General features: G+C 40.3%; 1 protein-coding gene across 6 annotated transcripts in view; it reads right to left on the reverse strand.

The window, feature by feature from the left end:
* ANO10 (anoctamin 10) overlaps positions 1 to 25,712 on the reverse strand; it is a 144,345-nt gene that overhangs the window by 72,335 nt on the left and 46,298 nt on the right. Inside the window, exon 12 of one of the 6 annotated variants that reach the window (XM_016141264.2) lies at positions 9,549 to 10,824. The exons of the other annotated variants lie outside the window; for them this stretch is intronic. Coding sequence (XP_015996750.2) covers positions 10,807 to 10,824 — 18 coding nt within the window. The 3' untranslated portion in view covers positions 9,549 to 10,806. Of the gene's footprint in view, positions 1 to 9,548; positions 10,825 to 25,712 lie in introns of those variants that run through there. 6 annotated transcript variants of the gene reach the window in all.

Here is a 25,712-nt window from a genome sequence, read left to right on the forward strand (position 1 = left end):
TCCTAATTGGTCTCGGTGCCTCTACTCTATCCCTTCCAGACAACTGTCACCACAGCAGCCAGGGTGACCCGATGGACACAGACATCTGACCACCCGCTCTCTGCTCAGAACCTCCGGCAGCTCCCATGCCCCCTACAGTCAAGTGCGCCTTACTCACGACCTGAAAAGCCCTGCATGACCTGCCCTCCCGGGCCCTCCGCTGTATTTCTGCACTTACTACCTTCTGCTCTTTCCCTTGCTCACGCGAAGCGGCCGCCGCATGTGCCTCTTTGCTCGTCCTGAGCGGTCTTGGGCGCACCTCGCATCTTCCTCCAGGCGCTGGCTCAGTGTCGCTCTGCTCTCTGACCGACCTCCGACCTCCGTTAACCCCGCACCAGCAGGTCCGCGGCACGCCCCGCCTCCACCTCAGCACCCGCCGCTTACACGTACTGCATGTTTTATTCACTTATCTTATTCATTAATCAACGCCTGCCCCCTAGAATATACACTCCGTGAAGACAGAGGTACCTCTTCTTTATTTGTTGTTCACTGCTATGTCATCACTGCCAAGAAAGCGTCTGGCACTGAGTAGGTGCTAATGATCCTTACTGAATTAACCGAATGCGTTAGAATTCCTATTTATTGAAAGATTGTAGAGATCTTCTCGGTTTCATAAGTGGTGAAAAAGAAGAGAATAAAAATAGTTTAAAGGAAAAAATGCTCTAATCCTATGTATGATATTTCTCCCTATTTTTCAAAAAAAAAGACCAAACATAAAAACCACAAAGAGGACTTCACCAAAATTAACTTTTCTTCTGTGAAAGTTTATATGAAACGATAGACTGGGAGAAAACATTTGCAAACCACATATACAACAAAAGACTGCGATCTAGGATAAAGGGTGTTTAAAATCCAACTATTTAAAAAAGAAATCCAGTTAGAAAATGAACAAAAGACATGAATAGACATTTCAGTGAAGAGGATTTACAGATGGCAAATAGCCCATGAAAAGATGTTCAACATCATTAGCCATCAGAAAAATGCAAATTAAAACCAAAACAAGATATTGATACAAACCCATCAGAATAGCTGAAATAAAAATTAGTGACATCATCATTCAGGCAAGGATGTGGAGAAACTGGATTGCTCAAACATTGCTGATGGAAATGCAAAATGGAACAGTCACTCTGAAAAACAGTTTAGCAATTTCTTATAAAACCAAACATGTGATTACAGTCTAGCAAGTTACTCTTGGACATTTACAGAGAAATGAAAACTTATGTTCACCAAAAAACCTGTACAAAAATGCACCTTTATTTGTGGTATCCCCCGATTGGAATAAACCCCGATGTCCTTCAAGGGATGACTGTTTTAAAAGCTATGGCACATCTATACCATGGCATAATACACTACAATAAAAAGGAAAAAGCTATTGATACACACAATAGCTTAGATGAACCTCCAGAAAATTGTGCTGAGTGAAAAAAAAAAAAAGCCAATCTCAAAAGGGTATATACTGCATGCTCTGGAAATGGAGAACAGACTGGTGGCTGCCAGGGGCAAGAGATGGAGAAGGCGGGGTGAAGGGGCGAGAGGCGGGTGTGGTGACAAAGGAATGAGAGGGACCCTGTGGCAGTGGAACCCTTCTGTACCTCTCTGTGATGGTGACGACAGAAACCTCCATGCGATAAGACTGTACAGAACCAAAGCACACAAACGTACAGATGAACACAAATAAAACAGGGAATCTGAACGGAATCAGCGGACTGTATCAATGTCGACATCCCAATCTGTGACATGGCTCTACAGATCTACAAAATGTGGCCGCTGGAGGAGACTGGGGGGAGGGTACATGGGATCTCGGTGTATTTTTTCTTACGAATGCATGTGAACCTACGATTATTTCACAAAAAATTCCAGTGGAAAAAATCATGAAGTCATTACCTCGCTATGGTCTCACAGGTACCTTCTCCTGAGTCCCTGGGATCTAACTATGTCACTGTGTGCAAGGGAGCGAACTCATAGAGCTGTAAAATATATCTGATTCAGGTGGTGGTTAATTAAACCCACCAGATTTACATAAAACTCCCCAACAGACCTACTAATTCAGCCAGTTTACATCCTGCATGTTATTCACATCTCCAGCTAGACTGGGAGAAGATTATCCTTTTAAATAGTAGGACACGATCATATTTAGTTTTAGTATAATCATCCTGTTCTCAAGGTGACAAAAATTAATTACCTAATGCTCATCCCATTTCATGGTTTAATTAAAATGGTTAAGAAACAAGAAGAGTACAGTTTAATTCATGTGACCAATTATAAGCAGCATCCAAAATTTTCATGATCGTGCTAATGATTTCATCTTTAAAGATTACAATTTTAAGTGAAGCAAAGACAGTTAATGCAAAATGAGTTGATGGCAAGAAAACAATGGAATACAACATGCACAAAGTAAAAAGCAAGCATTATTATATTTCAACATCATTTATACATTATGGTTGTTTGGCTTTGTTACTGCTGCTCTAGTAACACAAATTAGATTTTTTAAAAATTCACAAAATATGGTTCATATATCAATTTATTTATTGATTTCACGGTGTCTGCAAAATCTCAGAAAAATATTTTTAAAAAGATCCTCGCTCTAGACTGACATTTCTAATTCTATTTAGCCTGAGAGTGGAGTCTGTATAAACTCGTCCGTATTAAATTAATGTCTATCTAATATCCAATCCCTATCTCAGCCTGAAAATAATCTTTTATAAAATAAACTTGAGCATCTTTCTCCACATGTGAATCACGACTGTGGAGACAGAAAGTCAGACAGAGGACAATCTCTTGTTTTTTGCTTATGTCTGTTGGTGACATAGCCCCGCTTCTGATTTCGGGACGCGCAGCCTGAAGGGACCTTGATGTCCACGAGGGTCAGAGAGGCTCGTGTCTGTGGTCTGACAAGAGTGTGACCTGTCGGGTTCTCTGGAGGGAAGAAATGCCCTCTTTGAACCCGGAAACCACTCAAAATGTGCGGGGCTCTTCCCTGTGAGGTTAAATCTGTGCCTGTAGGTGTTGTGACATTGGCTCCTCAGGGCCCCCGGGCCATTGCCCCCTCCACGGTGTTTTCTTGGGCAGCGCAGGCACACAGCAATAAGGTCCATGGCACAAGGGCTCAACCGCAAAGCAGCACAGTCTTGTCATCTAAACCCAGGGGGTCGCGAGCTCTGACAGTGCTCTCCTCAATGGACGGCCCAGCCTGTAGGCAAGGACGGGAATGTGGAGGAGGGTCTGAGCCCACGACGGGAGGACACCTGGCCCCCGGCCCTGGGACACATTTGCCAGGACAAGTCACAGAAGGGGGAGGCTGCAGCCCATGATCCCTCACTTCCGTCCGTGCACGAGTCCACCAGACTTACCTCTGGCTCCATCCATGTAGGCTCCACCACCCAACTAACTGGCACGTGTCTCCTGGGGAAGGGGTCCACCCTCTCGCCGTTTTATTTTCCGGCACTAACCATGCCCCAGGCACGTGGGCAAGCCGAGGGAAGACAGAAGGTCGGCACCTCAGGAGCCGACCTCAGATCTGCCCCTTTCATTTAAAAATACACCAGGCGCCGTTCTAAATGCTTAAAAAATACTGACTTCCTTTTCTCCTCGTAGCAATGTTTTTAGGGTGGGTACTGTTATCACGCATTATTTTACTGATCAGGAGCAAAGGTGAAACAGAGCCGGCAATTTGTCCAAAGTCACGAAATACGACTGGACCACAATGCTAGAAGGAGAGGTGTGAGGAAGTCAGATCTGCTATATTTTGAATAAACAAGAATTTTAGACTTGGGGTTGGAGATGACTCGAGGATGACTCCCAGGCTTTTGGCCTTAGAAACCAGAAAGATGGAGTCAGTATTTATGGAAATGGGAAAGATTTTATTTTCATTTACTGATTTTAATTCTTACTTTATTAAAAATGTTAGATTTTTACTTATTAAAAAAAACTCTGATGGGCAACTTCCACTTCTCCCAAGATAAAATCACCCTCTCGCTTAAAGCAAAATTCAAAATTTTACGAAACAACAGTTTCAAGACACTGGACATGAGACAATGAAGGACCATGACCCCCGAGAGACAGGAAACCAGGTGACATGAGGTCGCTCCTGCTCACTGCCTGGAGAGAGTTTCCCGCTGCCGCGCAGGGAGGGGGCCAGGCTGAGCCCGGCAGACTCCAAGTGGCCATGAGGTCCGGGGAGGACATGGCACCCGCTGTCTGCAGGGCAGGGGACAGAAGAGGAGAGCGCTGCGCAGAAAGACAACTTGGGAAGTCTGCAGACGGTGGGTGGCAACCGGCTCACGCATGAGGAAACCACCCGGGGTCTGGGACAGCGACACCTGAACGGACTGGTGGCAGCAGTGCCCGGTGCTCACACGGGGCGGAGAAGTACGCCACCACCGGCCAGACTAGAAACCCAACCCGCGGGTCATCAGAGAGAGCGCGCAGAGGTCCTGACTCAGCAGCGGGAAATAACCACGAGGGAGGAGAAAAACACGCCTGTTATGGTGTGGTTCTCCCACTGTACGTGAGTGGCACACTGTCCACTAGCTCTTGAGGGAGGACTATAGTGAAATAAAGATGCATTCTGCAAAACTTAAGGTAACCGATGAAATAACGAGACGGAGCTGAAGCTCGTAATTCCAACGGAGGAGAGAAAATGTGGAACCTCCCTCTCTCCCTCTCTCTCTCTCTCTCTCTCTCTCTCTCTCTCTCTCTCTCTCTCTCTCTCTCTCACACACACACACACACACACACACACACACACCCCACACAATAAATTCAGAGGGCAGAAAAGAGAATGAACAGCAAATGCGGCAAATAGCAAATACGAAGCAAGATGGCAGAATAAAATCTAACCACATTAGTAACCAGATTAAATACAAATGCTATGCCACCCAATTAGCATGCGGAGATGATCAGGATAGATTTTTTAAAAGACCTAATTATAATTCTACCTAAAAGAAACACCTTGAAATATGAAGACACGAATGGGTTAAAAGTAAAATGTCTTTTAAAAAAAAGGAGCCCATACTAACAGAACCATGCTTTCCAAATATTACACTGTTGAGGAAGAAAATGAAGTCAGGAGACCTCACTGAGACAGCCCAACGAGGCACAACGCCGGCCTGGTGCAAGGGGGAGGGCACCTTCGAAAGAAAGGGTCACGGAGGAGGCATCCTGGAGGCAGAATCGGCAGTGGGAGACGAAAGACATCTCCCAAGGAACAGAGGAAAACTAAAGCCTGTTCCATGATCTAGGAGTGAGTCGCTGTGAAGATAATGACCCTATTTGTTGAGACACAGAGAAAAAGACACACAAGCGCGGGGTCCCGGGAGGTGGCTGTGCTCTCCTCTGAAAGGCTGGATGGCGGTGCCTACAGCATGGCCGTGGGGAGAGGTCCCCAGGCAGCCGGAAGGCCAGCGCCAGCGGACAGGGGTGCAGACTGACGAGCTGGCTGCACAGACAGGACAGCCACGCTACAAGGCCAGCCATCCCGCGGTAATCACATTAGGCTCAAGCCCAGGTCTCTGGAGGAATTAACCGCTCAATACATCTTTTCCTGTTCTCAATCTAATCTCGTGTAAAGGGTCAACATTTCACACAAAACTATTTTATTGAACGTGAAGACACATAAACTTCATATGTATTTAAACTTTTTAACTTAAGCCTAAAGTTTCCTGCTTCTATATTAGTAGTATTTATTTGTGATCAGGTTAATTGGCACCAGTTATGTCTACAGCAGAGCACCTCAAACTACCTGTGGTGAAGGACCAATTTTTTAAATTCCCAGTCCATTATGGGCCTATATAATGTCTTATGGGGCTTAGATTGAATTCTGTCCCACCAAATTCGTATGTTGAAGCCCTCACCCCAGAAGTGACTGTATTTGGAGACAGGGCTTACGAGGAAGTAATCAGGGTTAAATGAGGTCATAAGAATGGAGCCCTGATCTGATAGGACTAGTGTCCTTATAAGAAGAGATGCCAAAGAGCCCTCTCTTTCTCCACGTGCACACAAAGAAGAGGTCGTGCGAACACACAGCGAGACGGCGGCCGCCTGCAAGCCAAGGGAAGAATCCTCAGAGTGATGTCTACCCTGCAGACACCTTAGGCTTCGACATCCGGCCTCCAGACTGTGAGAAATAAACGTGTTGGCTAACCCCCAGTCTGTGGCACATTACTGTGCAGCCAGAGCGGACTAACACGGCTTGGCACCAGACGCACTCACCAGGCAAACCCAACGCTGCTCTAATGGGCTATTCAACAAGATGAGCCCACCGACTGCACGCTTAAGTGTCCTAGCAACGTCAAACTGCCTTAGAAGTTCACGCTCGGTCTCCCTTTCTGCACTTTCTCACCATGGACCCGTGATAAGGACTTTGTGGACTAGCAACAGTCTGCAGACCACACTCCAACCAGCACTTGTGTACAGTCTTTCTGTGATTGTTTTTGTAAATGTAACATTTAGCTGAAACATAGAAACTCGAAATAAAGGCATGAATTTTAAACACATGAGAAACCAGATGTATGCTGTGGGGTGAGAGAAATGACAGAGAAACACAGGATTCTATCGTATCACATCTAGGCAAGGTCCCCCAGGACACTGCAGGATGCAGGTTCTTAAAAATGAACACCACTGCGCCTGGTGTATGACGCCCCTCGAACTCTGTTTCTCTATTTAACGCTTCCATCGGTCTCCGTAATCATATCCACAGGGCACATTATGATTAGATTATAAACTCACAGCTGGAGTATTACTTCTTCCTCAATTGACAGACAGTACATACTCCATACTCACAAAACAGATGCCCTTAGGAGACCTGAACTCAGATGGATGAGCAAATAAACTCCTGTGATCCTGTCACTGAGGTGCCTCTGGACCCAATGCGGAGATGTCCAACTTTTTGATGGCCACTGCAGAGGGTCTTTGATGGAATCTAATTCATACGTGTGGTTTTCATTCTGGGCCCTACGGTTTGTTTGGTTGGTTTTTCCTGTAAGTGAATGTTCACTAATCTTCGAATGCTTCTATATCACAAATGAGAAACATGGTTATCCTGTCAGTTCACAGGAAAATGGGCCGGCGATCAGTAGAAATCGTCAAGGTCTCAGGCCAGCATCACACCTTGGGAAACAGATATGTTCACAAGATTGCAGAATGTATGTTTTGCAAGCAGGATTGCTGTGACGTAAACTTTGCTGGCTGAACTTTACTCTCTTTTTATGTCCAGGGAAAAGGTAATTGAGTGTTATTGCTCTAACTTCTTTCCAGTTCTTGTAACTGTAGGACTCAGTGAGGGAGAGCGAATATAGAACAGAATTCCAGAACTGTAAAAGCCCCCTGTCCACCCCCACCCCGAAAAATAACCAATGGCAACCTCCTGTAACAGAGATGGCTAGCTGTTCATCCACATCACTGCCTCTTCCTTCTGGGCACAGAGCTGGACCACACTTCCTAGCCTCCCAGTAGCCATGTCACCTCCTAACAGCCATGGCTGATTTTCACATCCAGGAGAATGTGCATAGAAGTGATGATGTGCTCCTTCCAGGGCTGGCCCATAAAATCCTCCCTCTTGCCACCCTCAAGTTCCCTACCCCAGGCCCAGCTCTTACATTTAGGTCACTGATCCATTCTGAGTTGAGTACATGGTGTTAATTAGAACCCAAACTTCATTCTTTTACATATAGATATCCCATTGTTCCAACAGTATTAACGGAAAGACTATTTTTCCCCCATTGCATTGTCTTGGCACTCTTGGCAAAAATCAACTGACCATAAATGCGAAGGCTTATTTCTGGACTCCCAATTCTGTTCCACTCAGCCATACGTCTGAACCACACACACTTGATTACTATAGCTTTGCAGAAAGTTTGGAAATTGGGAAGTATGAGTCCTCGTACTTTGTTTTTCTTTTTCTTTTTCAATTAATTAATTAATTTATTTTTATGGTGACATTGGTTAACGAAATCCAGTAACTTTCAGCTGCATACTTTAACAGTAAGGCATATATATATATATATATATATATATATATATATACACTGTGTGTTCACCTCCCATAGTTAATTTATTTCTGTCACCATGTATTTGACCCCCTTTACCCTTTCTACCTTTCCCCACCCCACTCCCCTCTGGTAACCACTAGTCTACAGTCCATGGCCGTGAGTCTCTGTTTGTTTGTCCTGTTCATTTGTTGCTTTCAGGTTTACATCTCACATATAAGTGATATCATGTGATTTTCAACTCTTTCTGTCTGGGTTATTTTGTTTAGCATGACTATATCCCGAGGTCGTTCTTCTTTTTCAAGATAGTTTTGGCTGTACTGGGTCCCTTCCGTATCCATGTGAATTTTAGGATCAATTTTTGCAAATAAATTAGCTGGTGTGTTAATAGGGAATGTGTTGGATCTGTAGATCAATTTGGGGAGCACTGCCATCTCAACAGTATTAAGTCTTCCATTTTATTCTTTTATACTATTGTAAATGGGATAATGTTCTTAATTTCAGTTTTGGTTTGTTCATTGCTACTCAATAGAAATACAATTCATTTTTATATTTTTTATATTCTGTAAACTTGAGGAACTCATTTATTAGTTCTAATAGTGTTTTTAGCTGATTTCTTAGGCTTTTCTATCTACTAGATCATGTCATCTGCAAATAGAGATAGTTTGCTTTACTTCTTCCTTTCTAATCTAGATGCCCCTTATTTCATTTTCTGGCCTCATTTCCTTAGCTAACTTTCCAGGAGAATGTTAAATAAAAACAGCATGTGACATGAGTAGGCATCTTTGCCTTGTTCCTAATCTCAGTGGCCACGCATTCAGTCTTTCACAATTAAGTATGATGTTAGCTGTAGGTTTTGCATAGATGCCCTTAATTAGCTTGAGAAAAAGGAATGATTTTTTAAGTGCTGCTGTCACGCCTTTATAGGGAACCCTTGTGTTTGAGAGCCGAATTTGGCCATAAAATCATACATGGAAGAGAATCCCTGTTTGCTTACTTCCAGGAAAAATGCCAATTACAGAAATGGATTAACTGATCAAGACGCTCCTGACACAAATGAGATAATCAAGATGCTCCACACCTATGAGAAGATGCTGAACATCATAAGTCATTAGGGAAATAAATCCAAACCACAGTGAGATACTACTCACACCCAACAGGATGGCTATACATTTTTTAAAAATAGACAGTAAGTGTTGGCAGGATATGAAGAAACTGGAACCCTTGTGCATTGCTGGTGGAAATGGAAAATGGTGCAGATGCTAAGGAAAACAGTTTGTCGATTCTTCAAAAAAATTAAACAGAGTCATCATGTGACACAGTAATTCCACTCCTAGAGGGGTCTGGGGAGTTATTGCTTAATAGATACAGAATTTCTGTTTGGAGTGATGAAAAGTTTTGAAAATTGCTAGTGGTGATGGTTGTACAACATTGCGAATATAAATAATGTCATCAAATTATACAGTTAAATGGAAAATTTTGTTATATATATATTTCACTACAATAAAATTTTTTTAAAAAAAGATTCATAGCTATTACTACACCTACACCTTTATCATCTTCACTGTTATAGCAATGTTTTGGTTTGCTTTTCTAGGGAAAGCCCTGTCAATTTAATCATGTGACTACCATGTATATGTAGCACGAGATCCTCTTAAGTATTAGGACTACTCACCTATGTGCAAGCCAGGAGCTTCATATAATTCTTATGTGTTAGGGGAATGTCACTGCAGTTACCTAGACAATAACATTCCGCCCTCTGTCCATGAAGGCACTGATGCTGGAAATCTGCCTGAGTCAAGCAGGGTTCTTGTTTGCAATTCTGTTTCACCTGGGCAAAGAAGGGGTATTTTAAAAGGGCATGAGGCAGCTCATCTCCTCTAGAAGGTCTAAGGAACCAGGCTTGGCAGCGACACAGCCATTAGCAGTGTTTAAATTCATGCATAGTAAGGACGCTGGGGCCCCAGCTGCAGGGCATAGACATAACCCCCCAAAACAGTTGCAGCCTCCCTCACCAGAGTGGATTCTGCATGATACCTGCTTCTTGGGGTCACCAGCTTCCAGTTCGAAGTTTGGGTGGTAAGGTTATAACTGGCTGATCACGTGCCCCTGTCCATGCCCCAGCAGCAAGTGAGGCCAGGGAGGGAGTACGTCGCATTGCCTGCATCAGGGAAGGAAAGAGGGGAGGACAGAGCTCTGCTTTATAAGGTCAGAGATTCTCGGGACACAGGAAGCGAGTACAGGTGTTCCATGATGATGGCACCATGTCTTCAGGCGAACCAATTTGCAAAATAACAATTTAAGCTAAATGTGCCTGAAAAGGGTCCTCAGCAAAGGAAGCAACGCCACCTAAAACATCACACAAGCAAGGGCGCAGTCCATCGGAGAAGCCACAGGGAGCTGGATGTTACCGAAGTGCAGAGAGGAGGGCAGTCGGGAAGAGCTGCATGACTTCACAGAGGGCCTACGAAACTAAATCTGGACTGGGATCCTGAAAATGGTAGAGAGCCATGGAAGGCTCTGAAGGAGAGAAGCCCAGGAAAGGGGTCAAGAAGGAATGGCCAAAGAGGTAGGAAGAAAAGCCAGAGACAACTCTCTGACAGCAGTTAAAGAATGGATTTCTAGAATGAACTGGGTCACCTACCTCAAACGAGCACTGTGCACGGGTCATGTTTGTTCGTCCTCCCCTGCTTTGGTTCAAGCAGTTCTCCACACGGATAAGGATAAAACTTCGAGTTTCTGAGATGGTGTATCAGTGCGTTTCTAATTAAGAGTATATTTTCTACCCAGTTTGGAAGACCTGAGTTTTGGGGGGGCAGGGAAATCCAAAGGATATTTTAGGAAGCAGTTCTGTCAAGTTTTAAAGTCAGTATTTAGCACGAGGTGTCAAAAACCCCCAAATATAAGCTAGGTGGATGCCCCTTAGGGGCATGGTCAGCCCCATGGTCAGAGGCCAGTACACTTCCCCTCTTCATGACCACAAAGCACTTTAACCACGTTTGGTGAGGAGGAAGTAATAGCAATGGAATAGAATTATTAAGCAGGGAAAGACATTTTGTCTCTCTCCTCTCCCCTTTCCAAGTTTCTAAAATAATTCTGTAAATAGTGGTGGCACGGGAAGGGAGCTGCGTTTAGGAGGAGCAGAGACCCAGGTTTCCAGTGTGCCCCTCTCTGTCACAAACTCTTCTGTTTTCATTCTCAAAAGTGCCAGCGACTGATGAAGACTCTAATGAAGGTTGCTCACTTCAAACCTCATGTTTTCTGGGTGTCGTTCCTTCCAAATCTCAAAGATCTGCTGCCCCTAACGTATGTCACGCTCATCTCTCCGCTCTGCATTTATTTATTTAGTTTGTTCTGCAACAGAATTATCACCCCTATTTTCCAATGACAACATTCAGTATATTCTAGCATATTCACAAAATATACTTAGAAAGTATTAAGTAAAAGAATTCATTGAAATCAGCACGACTAGCGAAATAAAACCAAGTCAATGATGAAAATGATGAAGCTTTTAAAAGATGGCCAACTTATCTCTTTAGTCAGGGATATGACTAACATATGGGCTGTAAAATTATCTTACCCACTTTAGACGCGTTTTCAGAATTAGTAACATACTAATTGTTCCATTTAGTCACCAAATCTTTAAATATCTTCATATTTTATTAATCTCTCTAATTAGCCATCATTCTGACAATTTCTTCACCGGATTTAGAAATGTAATATTTATGATTATTTTTATAAAGCTAGTGACGGTGCATCTGCGGAGCACCGCGGCTCAGTGCCAGCCCTGCAGAAGCGGCGATGCGCACATCAACACACACTGCTAAAAGATTAATTAACGAGTTAGAGAAAAAAACTGTTAAGAAGCATGGAAGTTGGGAAACAACTTCAACAGACTGGAATAGTAAAAAAGTATACTGAGAAAACATACTGTATGATACAATTTATGTAAATTTTAAAAACAGGCCAAAGGAAATGGCAACAGAAATCAGAAAAGTTGTTACTTTTGGTTGGCAGGGCCAGGGAAGGCAAGAGGCGCTTCTGCTCAAATGTCCTACGTCTTAGGAATGTGCCCATTTCTTGAAGCTTCTTTGGGCTTGGCACTCATAACCAGTATCTATATGTATGTTATGCTTTAATAAAAATTCCTCTAAAATATTTTGCTTACTTAAAATAGCCTATAAATATTATGAAATACAGTATCAATATTCTGATTTCAGCCCTACTTTAAGCAGTCAGGAACAGCAGAGGGCCTTTAAATTCTCTTAGGATCTAAAATAATTTCTAACGTACTTTTTGACTTCAACGATAGTGGGAAAACATGCATACATACATGTGTGTGTGTGTATGGCACGTATAATGGATAACACACACACACACACATACACACATAGCATGCTGCTCTTTTTAGTGGCTTGGGAAAAGTTACAAAGGATTTAAGTGACAGATGTATAGCCTTATAAGTGTAATAAATTTCTGGGACATTTTTCATATTTTATTCAATGACTATATACTTTAAAAATTCAATCAATTAAACTATTACAACATGCTCAGAATGCTCTATATAGATGATATATTATATGTTAGATGATATATTAGATGTTATATTATGTTAACGAGAATAGATTTTGTGGTGAACTAGGTACAAATCAGAATAACTAAAATTACTTTTGCTAGTCCAAGAAAATTACCATTTCAAAATGAATTGAAAAAAACCAGCAGAAAACAAAGTTAACTACGAGAATAGGGCAGTCCATGAGAAGAAAAGATTGAGAATCAAGGTATTTCAATTTTTGATTCTGTTCCCCCCATAACCCCCAAAGTCAAACAAACAAAAAAATTATAATTCGACACTGGACCTTGAACTGAATAATCTTAAATAAGTATTTGCAAATTTGAAAGAAAACCTCCAAATAATTAAAAAACCCAGAACGGAAAGATCAAACAAATGAACAAACAGGAAGATATGAAATGAGAGTGATGACCCAGTAAATAATTAAAGAGAAAGACAAAATCATCTTAGAAGTGAAGATTAAATTACAAAGTGGCCAAGGAAGAATGGATGAAAGTGAAGAAAATATAATGAGGATCACCAAAGAAAGGTGTAAAAAGCCAAAAGGACATAAATAAAATAGATGTCAAAATGAAAGAAACTGATCGATATGCAAAATAGGCAAATTAGATCCAACATAGATATAACTGAAGACCCTGAAGAAAAACAAAACAGAACACGATTAATATTAAAAACTATTCGAGAAAATGTCCCAGAAATAAAAGAAGACTTGAAACTGCATTAAAAGGCCCACCATATATCTGTGATCTGAACCAGTCAACTCTGAGACATATACTTATAAACTATTTGACTTTAAAGATAAATTTAAAAAGTAATAATAAACTCCTGGGCCTCAAAGCTAAATGACCAACTCACTCACAAAAGGAGAAAAATTAGATTGGCATTGGAGTTTGACAGAACTAAAGCAAGATATTGCTGTAGCAGTTTCAAGAAACTTATATTCAAGAACTTAGGACCTCTTCTTGAGGAATCTTTTGTTATTCGAAGTAGGGTTCATGGCCCACAGCACTGGCATTATTTAGGACTACACCCAAGAGGTCCAAAGGTTTAGTATGTCCATTATTGTTTGAGAAGCACTGTGCCAGAGAACAAGTTTCATAGGAAAAGAGGTGAATAGAGAAACTAGCAAGGTGACTGACGGTAAGCACCAAAGAGATTTAACTGCTTATCTAGGACTGAAAAAAGATAAATGTAAATGCTGAATATTCTGACCAAGTAGAAACAATACAATTGAAATAATGAAAAGAGAAAGCAGAATATATCAACTAATTGTCAAACAAGTAATACTTAATCAAAACTGAAAACCCAAATAGAAGAAATCTAAGTAAATAAGAAGGGAGTTAAGGACATCATAGAAAATAAAACTGTAAAGGTATAAAACAAACATTCCTAAATTTCTCCCCATGAAAATAAAGAAATAGATCATATAGAGAAAAAAACACAGTAAAAATAGCAATACCATAATGTGTGTGTGTGTGTGTGTGTGTGTGTGTGATAAAATAACAGGCATGTTGAGACCAAACCCATCAGGCAGCTCGATGAATACAAATAGGCTTAACAGACCAATTAAAAGTAAAATATTTCAAACAGTTTTGCAAAAAAAATAATAATAATCAATTCTAGGCTGTATACAAGAGATATACCTAAACCAAAGTGACTCAGGAAGACTAAAAATAAAGGTATATTGGGAAAACTGGAAATACTAAGAAAGCAAAGGATATAATATAAGCCAGAGAAAGCAGAATTTAGGTCAAAAAGCATTAAAAACGACAAAGAATAACATTTATAATTTATAATACTAAAGGCCACAATTCAAAACGAAAATATATAGTAGTTATAAGTCTCTATGCACTAAATAACATAGCAACTACATTTATAAACCAGAAACTACGGTAGATGCTTTGTAACAGGAGCACGTTGTGTAGTAGGAGACTTTAAAACCACTCTTAAACCAAGATGAGTGGACAAAAAGTAGTAATTTAGAAGACTTAAAAAACATGTTGAATAGGGTGGAGCTTATGGATCAGTTATTGATAACATTACATGCTTATAATGGAAAATATATCTTCTCAATACACATGAAACATTCAAAAACATAATCCTATGTTCAGTCATAGAAAAAGTCTCAAACTTAAGTGCCATGTATGTATCTATAAGGCAAAATTTGAATATGTTTTTTACGAAAACCTAAATGTACAATACTATTAATAAACTCCAGGCAAAAAGACAAAAAAAAAAACAAGTCTATAAGTCTATTGTCATGAGTATAAGTATTCTAACTTTTGACTACAGCTATATGCTGATTAACTAATATTCAACTATAAGTTCATCTTTTTAAAAATCACCAAATACAAACGTTATGCTTTTTAATGACGCCACTAACTGACGTCAACCTTAATCCCTCACTCATTGGGACCCTGGAATTCTCAATCGCGCACACTGCGCTGCTTCCCACCGCCCTTCTACAAACCTTGCTGATACTAGAGGCTGAAGACTACCTCACACCTTGAAAAGCCTTCACGGCAGTGGCATACCCCTTTCCATATGGCTATCTGAATGGATGTGGGTAACTCACGTTCTGAAATGGAGTCTGAAAACAACAAAACAGCTCACTGTTTTTGTTCTTGAGCATGACCAGCGAATTCTTTAATGCCTGAGAACTACAGCCCACCTCATTGATTTCCTCTCATCAGGAACAATGATCAAGACAGGCAGCTCCTTTTATACTGAAAAGGAGGGTTGAAGACTTAAGAAAAGCCAAAGAAGCCTGCCTATCTTAACGGGTTCCTTTTAGCGAATCTCTGAAAGTCCAATTGTGAAATCTTCCTCAGAGCTTGAAAAGAGCCATTTGCTATATAAAATCAAATTTGAGATTAACTGGCATTAGGTTGTTTCATTCTGAATTACTTTTGAGAAAAATTACTTCTTTCATTTTGTAAACATATCCAAACAAAAGATTATCCAAAACATGTTCTTCAGTAAAATTTTTATATATCTTAAGATTTATTTTTTAATTTATATAGAGTAAAAATCACTCATCTGGCTGCACAGCTCTTTGAACTTTAACGAATGCACTGAGCTATGAAACCATCTCCATAATCAGGATGCAAAACAGTTCCATCCCTCCCCAAACGCCCTTGTGCTGCACCTTCGTAGTCAAACGCTCACCTCGCTCCTCATCCCTGGCAACCACCCTTAGTAGACTTTAATGTCCAAATCCAGACTGGATGCATATCACAACGATCTACAGGACGAAGCTCACAGCAAAGACAGTGCAATGACCTCTCCCCGCGGTCTCGCTCCCACGTCTGTCCTAAACCCTCGGTGGAAGAATACCACTGACCTACTGGAAAACTGCTCTTTTTCTTCATGGTTCCTTTTCCACAATTGATCACCATAAAAAATATTAATAAACTGTATTCTTTCTGTTCCAATCCCACCACCACTTTGTTGTGAAATACTCCCTCGACCTGAGTTCCTTGCGCACCGATGACTACATCGATATAGGCTTAATTATTAGCACAGATGGTGCCAATTAGTTTTTACGTGAAGTGTGGAAATGGAAAAGATAATGGAAGCACTAGGACCTTCCTGCACATGTCATGGCTGGGGCCGTGACAGCGGCTCGGGGATAATCGAATCTTTACGTTCTGCAGTTCACCTTCCACCTTGTGCTCAAGCTGCCACAGGAAAAACTTAATCTTCAGACTCAGAACAGGCACGGCTTATAAAATGCACACGTCCACACGCTCATATACACACACATACATACATACACACACGTGTACGTATGTAAACATGGTGTTTATATTCCTTCAGTTGGAAAGGTTTTTTAACTAAAACATGTAAGAAGTTGTTTTCTGGAAAGTAATCAACTTTCAAAATCTTTTCATGGTTTTTAACATTTTGGGGGAGAAGTTCATTTTTAGTAACATTTCTAACACAATGAAATTAGGAACACATTTTATTAATTAGAAAGAAATAATAGTGGTAATACCATCATCTTACATTTATAAGCGCCCTGGAGTCTACGAAACTCTCTCACACAGTTTCTAATTCAATACAGTCTTTGCAAGACGGCACCTGGGGGGACTCGAAACAAACCGAAGCCCCCGCAGCGTCTGAGCTACAAAGTGGGGGAAAGGAGAAGGAACACAGAAGTAACAACAAAAGCGCAGCTATAACATATCAAAATAACCCAAAAAACTGTGAACTGGTCAAATACATACCACTTTACCAAATCCAATGAGTTTATCAATGTCCATGATGCTTAAAAAAAAAAAAAAAAATGACATCCAAGTCTGGCCCAATTTTTGTATGTGAGTTCCCCTTTGCAGCCTATCCCCCCGCCCCTCGCCCTGGCGACCCCTGGTCTGATGTCTATCCCTATAGTTTGCTTTTTCCAAAACCGAAATGGAATCAACAGCATAGAGCCCTTCGAGTCTGGCTTCTTCCACTTAGCCTAACACATCTGCGACTGATCCCTACTGTCACTCGGATCAGCAGCTGATTCTGTTACTGCTGAGTGGTGTCCCACTGTACGGTGCACCACTTTGTTTATCCATTGGCCAGGTGAAGGACATAGGGACTGTGTCCAATTTCGAGTGACCATGAATAAAAGGCTATTCTGAATGGCTACATATGGGCTTTTGTGTGAACCTAAGTTCATTTCTCTTCAGTAAATATCAAAGAATGGAATTTCTGGGTCATATAGTAAGTGAATGTTTAACTTTTTAAGAAGATGCCAAAGTGTTTTCGAAGTGACTGCACCTCTGTGCGCTCTGTCCAGCCACGTCTGAGAGTTCCAGGTGCATCGCATCCTGACCAGCACTCATATTGTCATTATTTTTTTCTTTTGACCATTCTAATAGGAGTGTGGTGATATCTCCTTGTGGCTTTAATCAACATTTTCCTAATGACCAGTGATGCTGAACTGATGTATTATAGCACCAGTCCAAGCTGTAGATTGAGGTGTATGGCTGGCTACATCTTACCCAATTTTGGATACAAAATTCCAGGGCAAAAGCAGTGATTCTTGAAATGAGATTTGACTTAGAGTACTAATACAGCATTTTAGGTTTGCGGCGGTGTTAATGTAGGAAAAGTTTCCTAAAGTAAACAGGATATTATGCGGGGTCTAGATGTTGATAAACACAAATTTAAAGATACAATTTTAATTGAGGGAAAAAGCAAGATGCTCGGCATGTGGGTGAGGTCTCAGAGAGCAGGAGTATCATTTATCATCTTTGTGTTTCCAGTGTAGACCAGAAACCCAGAAAGGGTATTAAGTGGAAATGAAACAAGCTATGTGACAGCGCAGAAGGACAACTTAAAGAACAGGTCTTTAAGAACAATTATTCTGGCAGTTGTGTATTTCTGGCAGAAGAAATAAACTGCAAGGACGCAGGGATAAAGAACGGGGACCTGCAGAAACTGAAAAGGCAAGCTGGATTTGAGGCAATGGAAAAGAGGTCTTGGCAGACCCCAGCTGGTCTTCTGTACTGATGTGACAGAACAGAGACACCTGGGGGCCACTGAGACAGGGAAGGGAAGGGCAGGGTGGAAGGCAGCCGATGCTGTCCACACGCACGGGGCTCAGGCTCCGCAAGCCCAAACCCACTTCGTCCTCTGCACAACCCCATGCGGCCGGCGACTACGACCTAGGACAGGGAGGCTTGGAAGTTCGATCTCACAATGATGAATCAGATTTCCAACCTATTCATTTTTACATATCACTGGAATGGCCAGGTAGAGTTTACATTCGTAAGGGGAAATGAATATTGCAGTTCTGCCTCTGAGCATGTTAAAAGAGACCATTTTGGAATGAAATGGAAATGGAGTGTAAAATTTCTGCAGTGAGCTCTGAGGCTCCATCACTTCCCCGGCCCACTGTCCCTCATCACGCAATTCATGCTCTTCGCTCTCCCCAAGAAACCCACGTGGTCTCCAGTTTCAGCATTGCCATGCTCACTCCTGCCAGCGGAGCTGCCCCAACGTCCCACTCTTCCTTCTCAAAAGGGTCCCCTGCTACAAGGCCTCCCTGCACATATTCCCCTTGGATTTGATACTTCTCAACATTCCTTCCAATGCTATAAACAGTGGAATTTTCTTATGTTCTTAAACTCTAATTTCGATTTTCTGAAGCAAAACTTGGTTTCCACCTTCGGGGAAAAAAATGGACACTAAAATGTTTCTCTCTCCATTCTCTGAAGAAATAAAACAGAAAAGCAGAGAAAGGAGGCAAGTCTGACTTACTGGTTTATGTACCAGAAAGGGAAGTCCACTGTCATGCAGGGCGGAGGTGAGCAGGGAAACCCAGGGGGAAGCCAATGCACTGAGCGGGGACGTCCCTGGAGACATCAGAGGGAGCAAGTACCTGACAGAGGCCTTGACAGCACTGACTGAGAGGAGACCGGAGTAGCAGTCCTCAAAGATGAGCAACCCCAGTCATTTTATTTGCCTTTGGGTATTTGGTGTATTTACATTTGAATATGGCAACATATGATGTTCTGTGATTTCACGTTAAAGAAATTGAAATTATGACTTAAGAGTGTAGAGAAACTGTTCAGTTTTCTAATTCTTAATCCTTGTACAATTCTCTTCTGAAAACAACTCCGTTCTGAATACAGACTGATCTCCTTCATATGTGAGAGACTTGTCTTTTCCTAAACTTTCTAGGCCAAGAAACAAAGTTGGGTTAACCACTGTTGATACCTTAAAAGAATGCAAATGAATTGGTAAAAATTGGATGTCAACAAAGTTATATTTAAATGGACTGTGTACTAACCATCGGTTTGGAGAGCACTGGGTTCTTGAACAATACAAATATTTCCCATTAATTGACAAACTTAAAACCTGGGCCCCTAGACACATATGAAAAGATGCTCAATGTCACTAATCATCAGGGAAATACAGATTAAAACCACAAGGTGATAACACTTCACACCTGTCAGAATTGCTATTATCAATAAATCAACAAAGGACAAGTGCTGGAGAAGACGTGGAGAAAAGGGCACCCTCATGCACTGTTGGTGGGACTGCAAATAGGTGCAGCCACTGTGGAAAACAGGATGGAGGGTCCCCCAAAATTAAAAATAGAACTACCTTATACCCCAGCAATTCCAATTCTGGATTTATCCAAAGAAATCCACAACACTAATTCGAAAAGACATGTGCACCCCTGTGTTCACTGCGGCATTATTTACAACAGCCAAGATATAGAAGCAAACTAAGTACCCATCAATAGACAATTGGATAAAGAAAATATGGTACATATAATAACAGCCATAAAAAATAAAATAAAATAAAATCTTACCATTTGCAACAACATAGATGGATTTACAGGGTACTATGTTAAATGAAATAAGTCAAAGAGACAAAGACAAATTCTATATGATTTCACTTGTATGTAAACAAAAAATCTAAAGAACAAAATAAGCAAAACAGAAACGGACTCATAAATACAGAGAACAAACTGATGGTTGCCAGATGGGAGGGGGGTTGGGAGGGTAGGTGAAAAAATGTGAAAGGATTAAGAAGTACAAATTGGTAGTTACAAAAGTCACAAGGATGTACAGTACAGTCCAGAGAATGTAATCAATAATACTGTAATAAGGAGGTATGGCGCCCGGAAGACACTAGACTAATTAGGGGGGATCACTTCATAAATTATGTAAATGTCTAACCACTATGCTGCACACCTGAAACTAATATAAAATAATATTGAATGTCAACTGTAATTGAAAAAAAAAATTTAATGGGAAAAAAAATAGCTGGGCCTCCTAATTCCACACTCTCCAAGGGCAGAAGAAGCTAATTTAGGTGGCACACTTGGGATCAGTCATTCCTCAGTTAATTGAAAAAGTTAACTAAAATGAGAAATCATAAAAAAAATGCATGTTTTTAACATTTTATTTTAGCAAACATTGAGATGTACGTTTACTCAAAACTTTTGTAATGTACGGCCAAGGTCCTTTCCTCTGAGGAGGATCCAGAGCCGGCGTTTCCCATTGTCTTCCCTGCATAAACAACACGCGAAAGACAAGGTCAATGATTCCCAGGTTTGTTTTCTCTAAAGAAGAGTGAAAACGTAAAAACGCTTGTGAAGCAGCGTGAAAACAGAATCTGGAAGCTGTCCATGTTTTTATGATTTTCCCCTAATCTTTTATAATTGCCTCAATTTTACCCAATCTGATAGAAATTTCTCTTTATGGAGTCTTTCCAAAGATTGTCACAGAAACGGCGGCTCTCCCTGTTTCGGCACACATATTTCATCAGTTTTCATTCCATTTAATTAAATTGTGCCAATTACAGTAACAAGAATACCGCACATCAACAGATTTGGGAAGAAAATGCCTCTTGGTGAGCACTTAACTCAGTGAGTGAACCCCCTCCCTATAGCCCCCACCCAGCGGGCTGGGGGAGCTGATGCCAGCCTGGTGCCTGTCACAAGGGGATGGAGAAGCTGGGTCACCTGGGGAAGGTAAGAAAAGTGGCCTTCTGCTGCACTGTGATTTATCCCTTGGAAGGAACTGTAGAGACCATCTCTAAAGCCAAGGCTATACCTTAGAAATGCCGGTCTTTAATTATTCCCACGTAATTAAGAGAACACGGCAATGTTTCATTTGGATAAGACTGAAGAGGGGGAAAGCCCATAGCAAGACCAGAAAATTACCAGGATTATCACAGGAATAGAGAAAACCAAAGGAAGAAGAAAAAAATTCAGTTCAATAATTCTATTCAAAAGTACCCTAATCCAAAAGTCAAAACCGTATTTACTTTCCCCAGTGCATGCGCTGACACTGGGAAGTACTGACCGTGAACAGCTGGTTGTGGGCTCCTTTCTGGGCAAGTTTTTAAACCGAATTCTTAGAATTTAATCAGACCTATCAATTAGGTGAAGAGACTACTACGAGAACAGATATTTTTTCTGAAAAACAATAACTAACAAATCCTGAGTAATCTTGCCGAGCACTACAGTGAGCACACTGAGTGCATTTATTCATTGATCCTCATAGCTGGGGTAGGTACGGAGCTCATTCAAAGACATACAACTTGTCAAAGGTAGAACCAGGATTGGAACCCAGAGTCCCTGTTCTTAACTACTGTGATATACTGCCTAATTCAGTTCACCTTGTCTTATAATAATTTTAATATTTTGCCTAAAGGTTTTATTAGTATACTTCCCAAAAGAACATCGAAGTCTTTAATTATAAAATTGAAGTTAATTCTTAAATAACCACCATCTGTTCAGTGAAAAAAAAAAAAAACTATATGTGACTCATTCATTCGTGAACAAACATTTATCAAGCAATTGTTTAACCACTTGAAAACAAAGAGTTAAAACAATTTAATGGACATTTCTCAGTGATTGACTATTTACTGTGTGCCTGTCCTTATCCATGCTCCCAGGAAGCTAAGTCTGGTGGAAGGAACTCATGAGCGCTCTGCAGTTTTAGTGCAAACAGCGACCTGCAGGAAGTGCTCGGGGGTGTCCAAGGGTGGCATGGCAGCCGGGGAGGAGAAGGGGACAAGGAGATTGCACAGAATCTGATATTCAACTGAGGCATTTCTTCTGTAAGCCGTGGAGATTCGTGTAAGGGCTATAGCTGAGAAGAAATAGGATCAGAATTCGTCTTGGAATAAGCACTTTAGAAGCAGAGAGCATGAAAACCAGGAGGCTAGGGAGGGTCTGCTGTAAATGGCCAGCTGAGAACCACGGACTGTGCACGTGAAATCAGTACATTATATGGTAGTGGAATTAAAATCTCAATAAAGCTGTTGAAAAAAAACAAGTCTAGATGAGAAATGGTGAGAGCCTGAGCTCAAACCATGCCAGTGGTCAAAGGGAAGAGAAACTAAAGAGAGAATCAGAAGTCAGAATCAGCAAGACTTGATGCATGATGGGTGGGTGGGTGGGAAGTCAGGCTGGACTCAGCTGTGGGAACAAGATGGGGAAGAGAGAAGAAAAATAAAGTCCTATCATGGATGGAAACAGACACGTAGAAACATATAAACATACAAACAAGAAGCTGTAACACAAAACCAATTTAGTGTTATTATGGAAAACCAAGCCCCGGCAACACATCAGTGAGCTGACGGAGCCACGTGAGCTGACTGCTAACGGATTAACTCATGAACAACGGTGGTACTGCGACACCTTTTCACTTCCTCCTCTGCATCGGACCTAGTGCCCGTCACTTCTGCGTACATTACCAATGCCCTCATTTCATATCTGAGGAAACCGAGACATAGGGATTAAGAGGAAGAGCTGAGATTCTAATCTGGCTAACTCCTGACTCTGCCACCACGAGTTACTTCTCTGTTGCCACACTGCCTGCTTAACCAATAATGCTGATAATTATAAAGATAAGAAAAGCTTCATTCAGCAATTGCTAAACAGTCAGAATTGCAGCTCATATACTTTGCGCTGCAGCCAAGTGCCCAGCTCTGTGTTCGGTATTTCACATGCGCGATCCTGTCTATATCTTGCCCTGTAAGAGTAGTAACAAGACCTGCAATTTATTAAGTACCTGTGCAATGCTGGACACCTGTGTCAGGGTTACACACGTGTCATTTCTACTCCTCAGAGCATCCATGCAAAGGAAGCGGCACTGGCCTCAATCTGCATCAAGGAAACAGATTTACAAAACAAGGTGATTGTCCCAGGACCACTATGTACTACGAGGCAGTGCAGGGTTAGAATCTCCCCAATTTGAAATATCCATGTGTAGATGTTCTAGATGTAAATATAAATCGATCGAGAGACAGAGCAAGCAGATGTGTGGCAAAATGTTCAAAACAGTAACTCCTAACGAAGGATATATAGGAATTATCTGTATTGTGCTGCAACTTTTAAGTCTGCAACTATTTTTTTAAAAAAACAAAAAAATAAACCCTGTGAGTCAAGTCATAAAAGAACTCTAAGGGCTTGGTCTGTTCTCAGAAGACATCTTTAGTCCTTACAAACAGATGAGAACCAATTCCAATAATAAGCGGCTCTAAAAAAAAAAAAATTACCTAACTTACTTGTTTTAAAAAAAGAAACTGCAATTAAGTGATATTTTTAAAACTACCAATTAACCATGCATGGTAAGAACTGCTTGCTGGTCACTAAGAACTGATGATTAGAAATGCAATGTAACTTCTGGGGTGAGGAGTTAATTCAGTTGCACCTTAGAAAAAGAACAGCTTTTAGGAGGTGAACTGTTAGTATTCAATATGTCTGACTGGTACATCTTGCCAAATTTAGAATTAAAATAAAGCTGTAAATGTATTAAATGCTAAAACGAAATATTATCAAACATTCGATTTTTAGCAGATTATAGGACATTTCTATTTTTTTAGGTTTTGGAAATCTCTGCATAGTCCTGCATTTAAAAGTGATCCTTTGCTTGAAATTACGGACTGAATTAAATTTGTCTCAAAAGTGAGGGTGATGATTACTACTTAAGAGAAATTATTTGGATGCTGATTTAATCCAGTGTCAAATATTGACACTGACAATATTTGACTATTTTAAAGCTAGAAAATGGCATTTTCGCATGGTTCCATCTACTGTTTCATATGCTGGTAGGCTATTCTATTTTACTCTTGATCAGTCTATAAAGTGAACACATATTAGAGTACACAGATGTTATAAAGTTATACACCTGAAATTTATAAATGTTATTAACCAATGTTATCCTAATAAATTTAATTTTTTTACGGTGAAGATATATTAGTTTTAAAAGGCAACACTAGATGGCAGTAAATACACAAAAGTTGTAATAAATGACAGTTCCTAGCATAAGGTAATGATCATTTTTGCCTTTTACTCAATTTTATGCTAATAATTACAGTTTCCTGGCTTCAAAATGTGAACCATAAAAGCTATCTAAATTATCAATATCCACAATTTAAATATGAGAACACTACTCTCAACATCAACTTTATAAAATTCTTAAGTTTTCTAAGTCTTCTTTTTTAAAAAAATTCTAATCACATAAATGTACTTTAGATGTTAACTTAGTTTAGAGGGAAAAAAACTATTAAAATAAAATAAACTGCTTTTTACATCAGATGTTAAGTTTACACAAGAATTTACTTTATATATATTTATGGCTTATTTATCATAGCTTTTTGAATTAATGAAATTTCTACTCTTTTAGGGGCCACAAATGAATATAGGAAAGTAAGATATGACATTATTTATTTGATATGCTACTGGCAAACATTTTTTAAAGTCAACAAAAACTAAAACTTTATCTAGACTGCAGGGAAAAAATAGAGAATAAAATACAATTTTAAGATTTGACTCCCCTATTTGAAAAGACACTGAAGATCAAAGAGAAAAATCCTATAAACAGAAAAATGTTAATTTGATCCACTGATAATTTTGATGAATTTTCTGTAACAGTCTGAATTAAAATTTCACTATGATTTTTCAAACTTACAAGATAATAAACCAAAAACTTATATTTCCTAATTTATTTGTAAACTTTTCACTTTTTAGATTCATTACAAGACCAGATGGCATTCAGCACAGGTCTTAGCAATACTAGATTAAACTGTCTAATTGACTAATTTTTTGGTTATTTCTAATACTTTCTCTGAGCTTGACTTTGTTATGATACACCAAATTCTCAATTTAGAAACCAAAGCTAGGGTCCTCTAAAATGTATGAAAGTCGACAAAGTAAAAATAAATCTTTAAATAAGAGGATTTTAATGCCACTCTATGCCAATATAACCCAACTTTTGATCAATAGTTTAAAAAAATCAGAAAATAAATAGCTACAGTTACTACAAATACTTTAAAACAAACACACAAGCAAATAGCCAAAACAATCTTGAAAAAGAATAATTAAGTTCGGCATCTTAACACTTCCTGATTTCAAAACTTATTACGAAGCTACAGTAATCAAAGCAGAATGGTACCAGCATAAAGATAGATACTACTTATCTCCAAATTCATCAAGCTTCATACATTAACTATGTATGGGTTTTTGTATGTCAATCACACCTTAATAAAATGGTTTTTAAAAAGTATAGATACATAGACCAATGGAATAGAATAAAGAGCCTAGAAATAAACCCTCACATATAGTTCAAACAATTTTCAACAAGGTGCCAGGA

The sequence above is a fragment of the Rousettus aegyptiacus genome, unplaced genomic scaffold, assembly GCF_014176215.1.
Source record: "Rousettus aegyptiacus isolate mRouAeg1 unplaced genomic scaffold, mRouAeg1.p scaffold_m13_p_4, whole genome shotgun sequence".
Taxonomy (NCBI): Eukaryota; Metazoa; Chordata; class Mammalia; order Chiroptera; family Pteropodidae; genus Rousettus; species Rousettus aegyptiacus.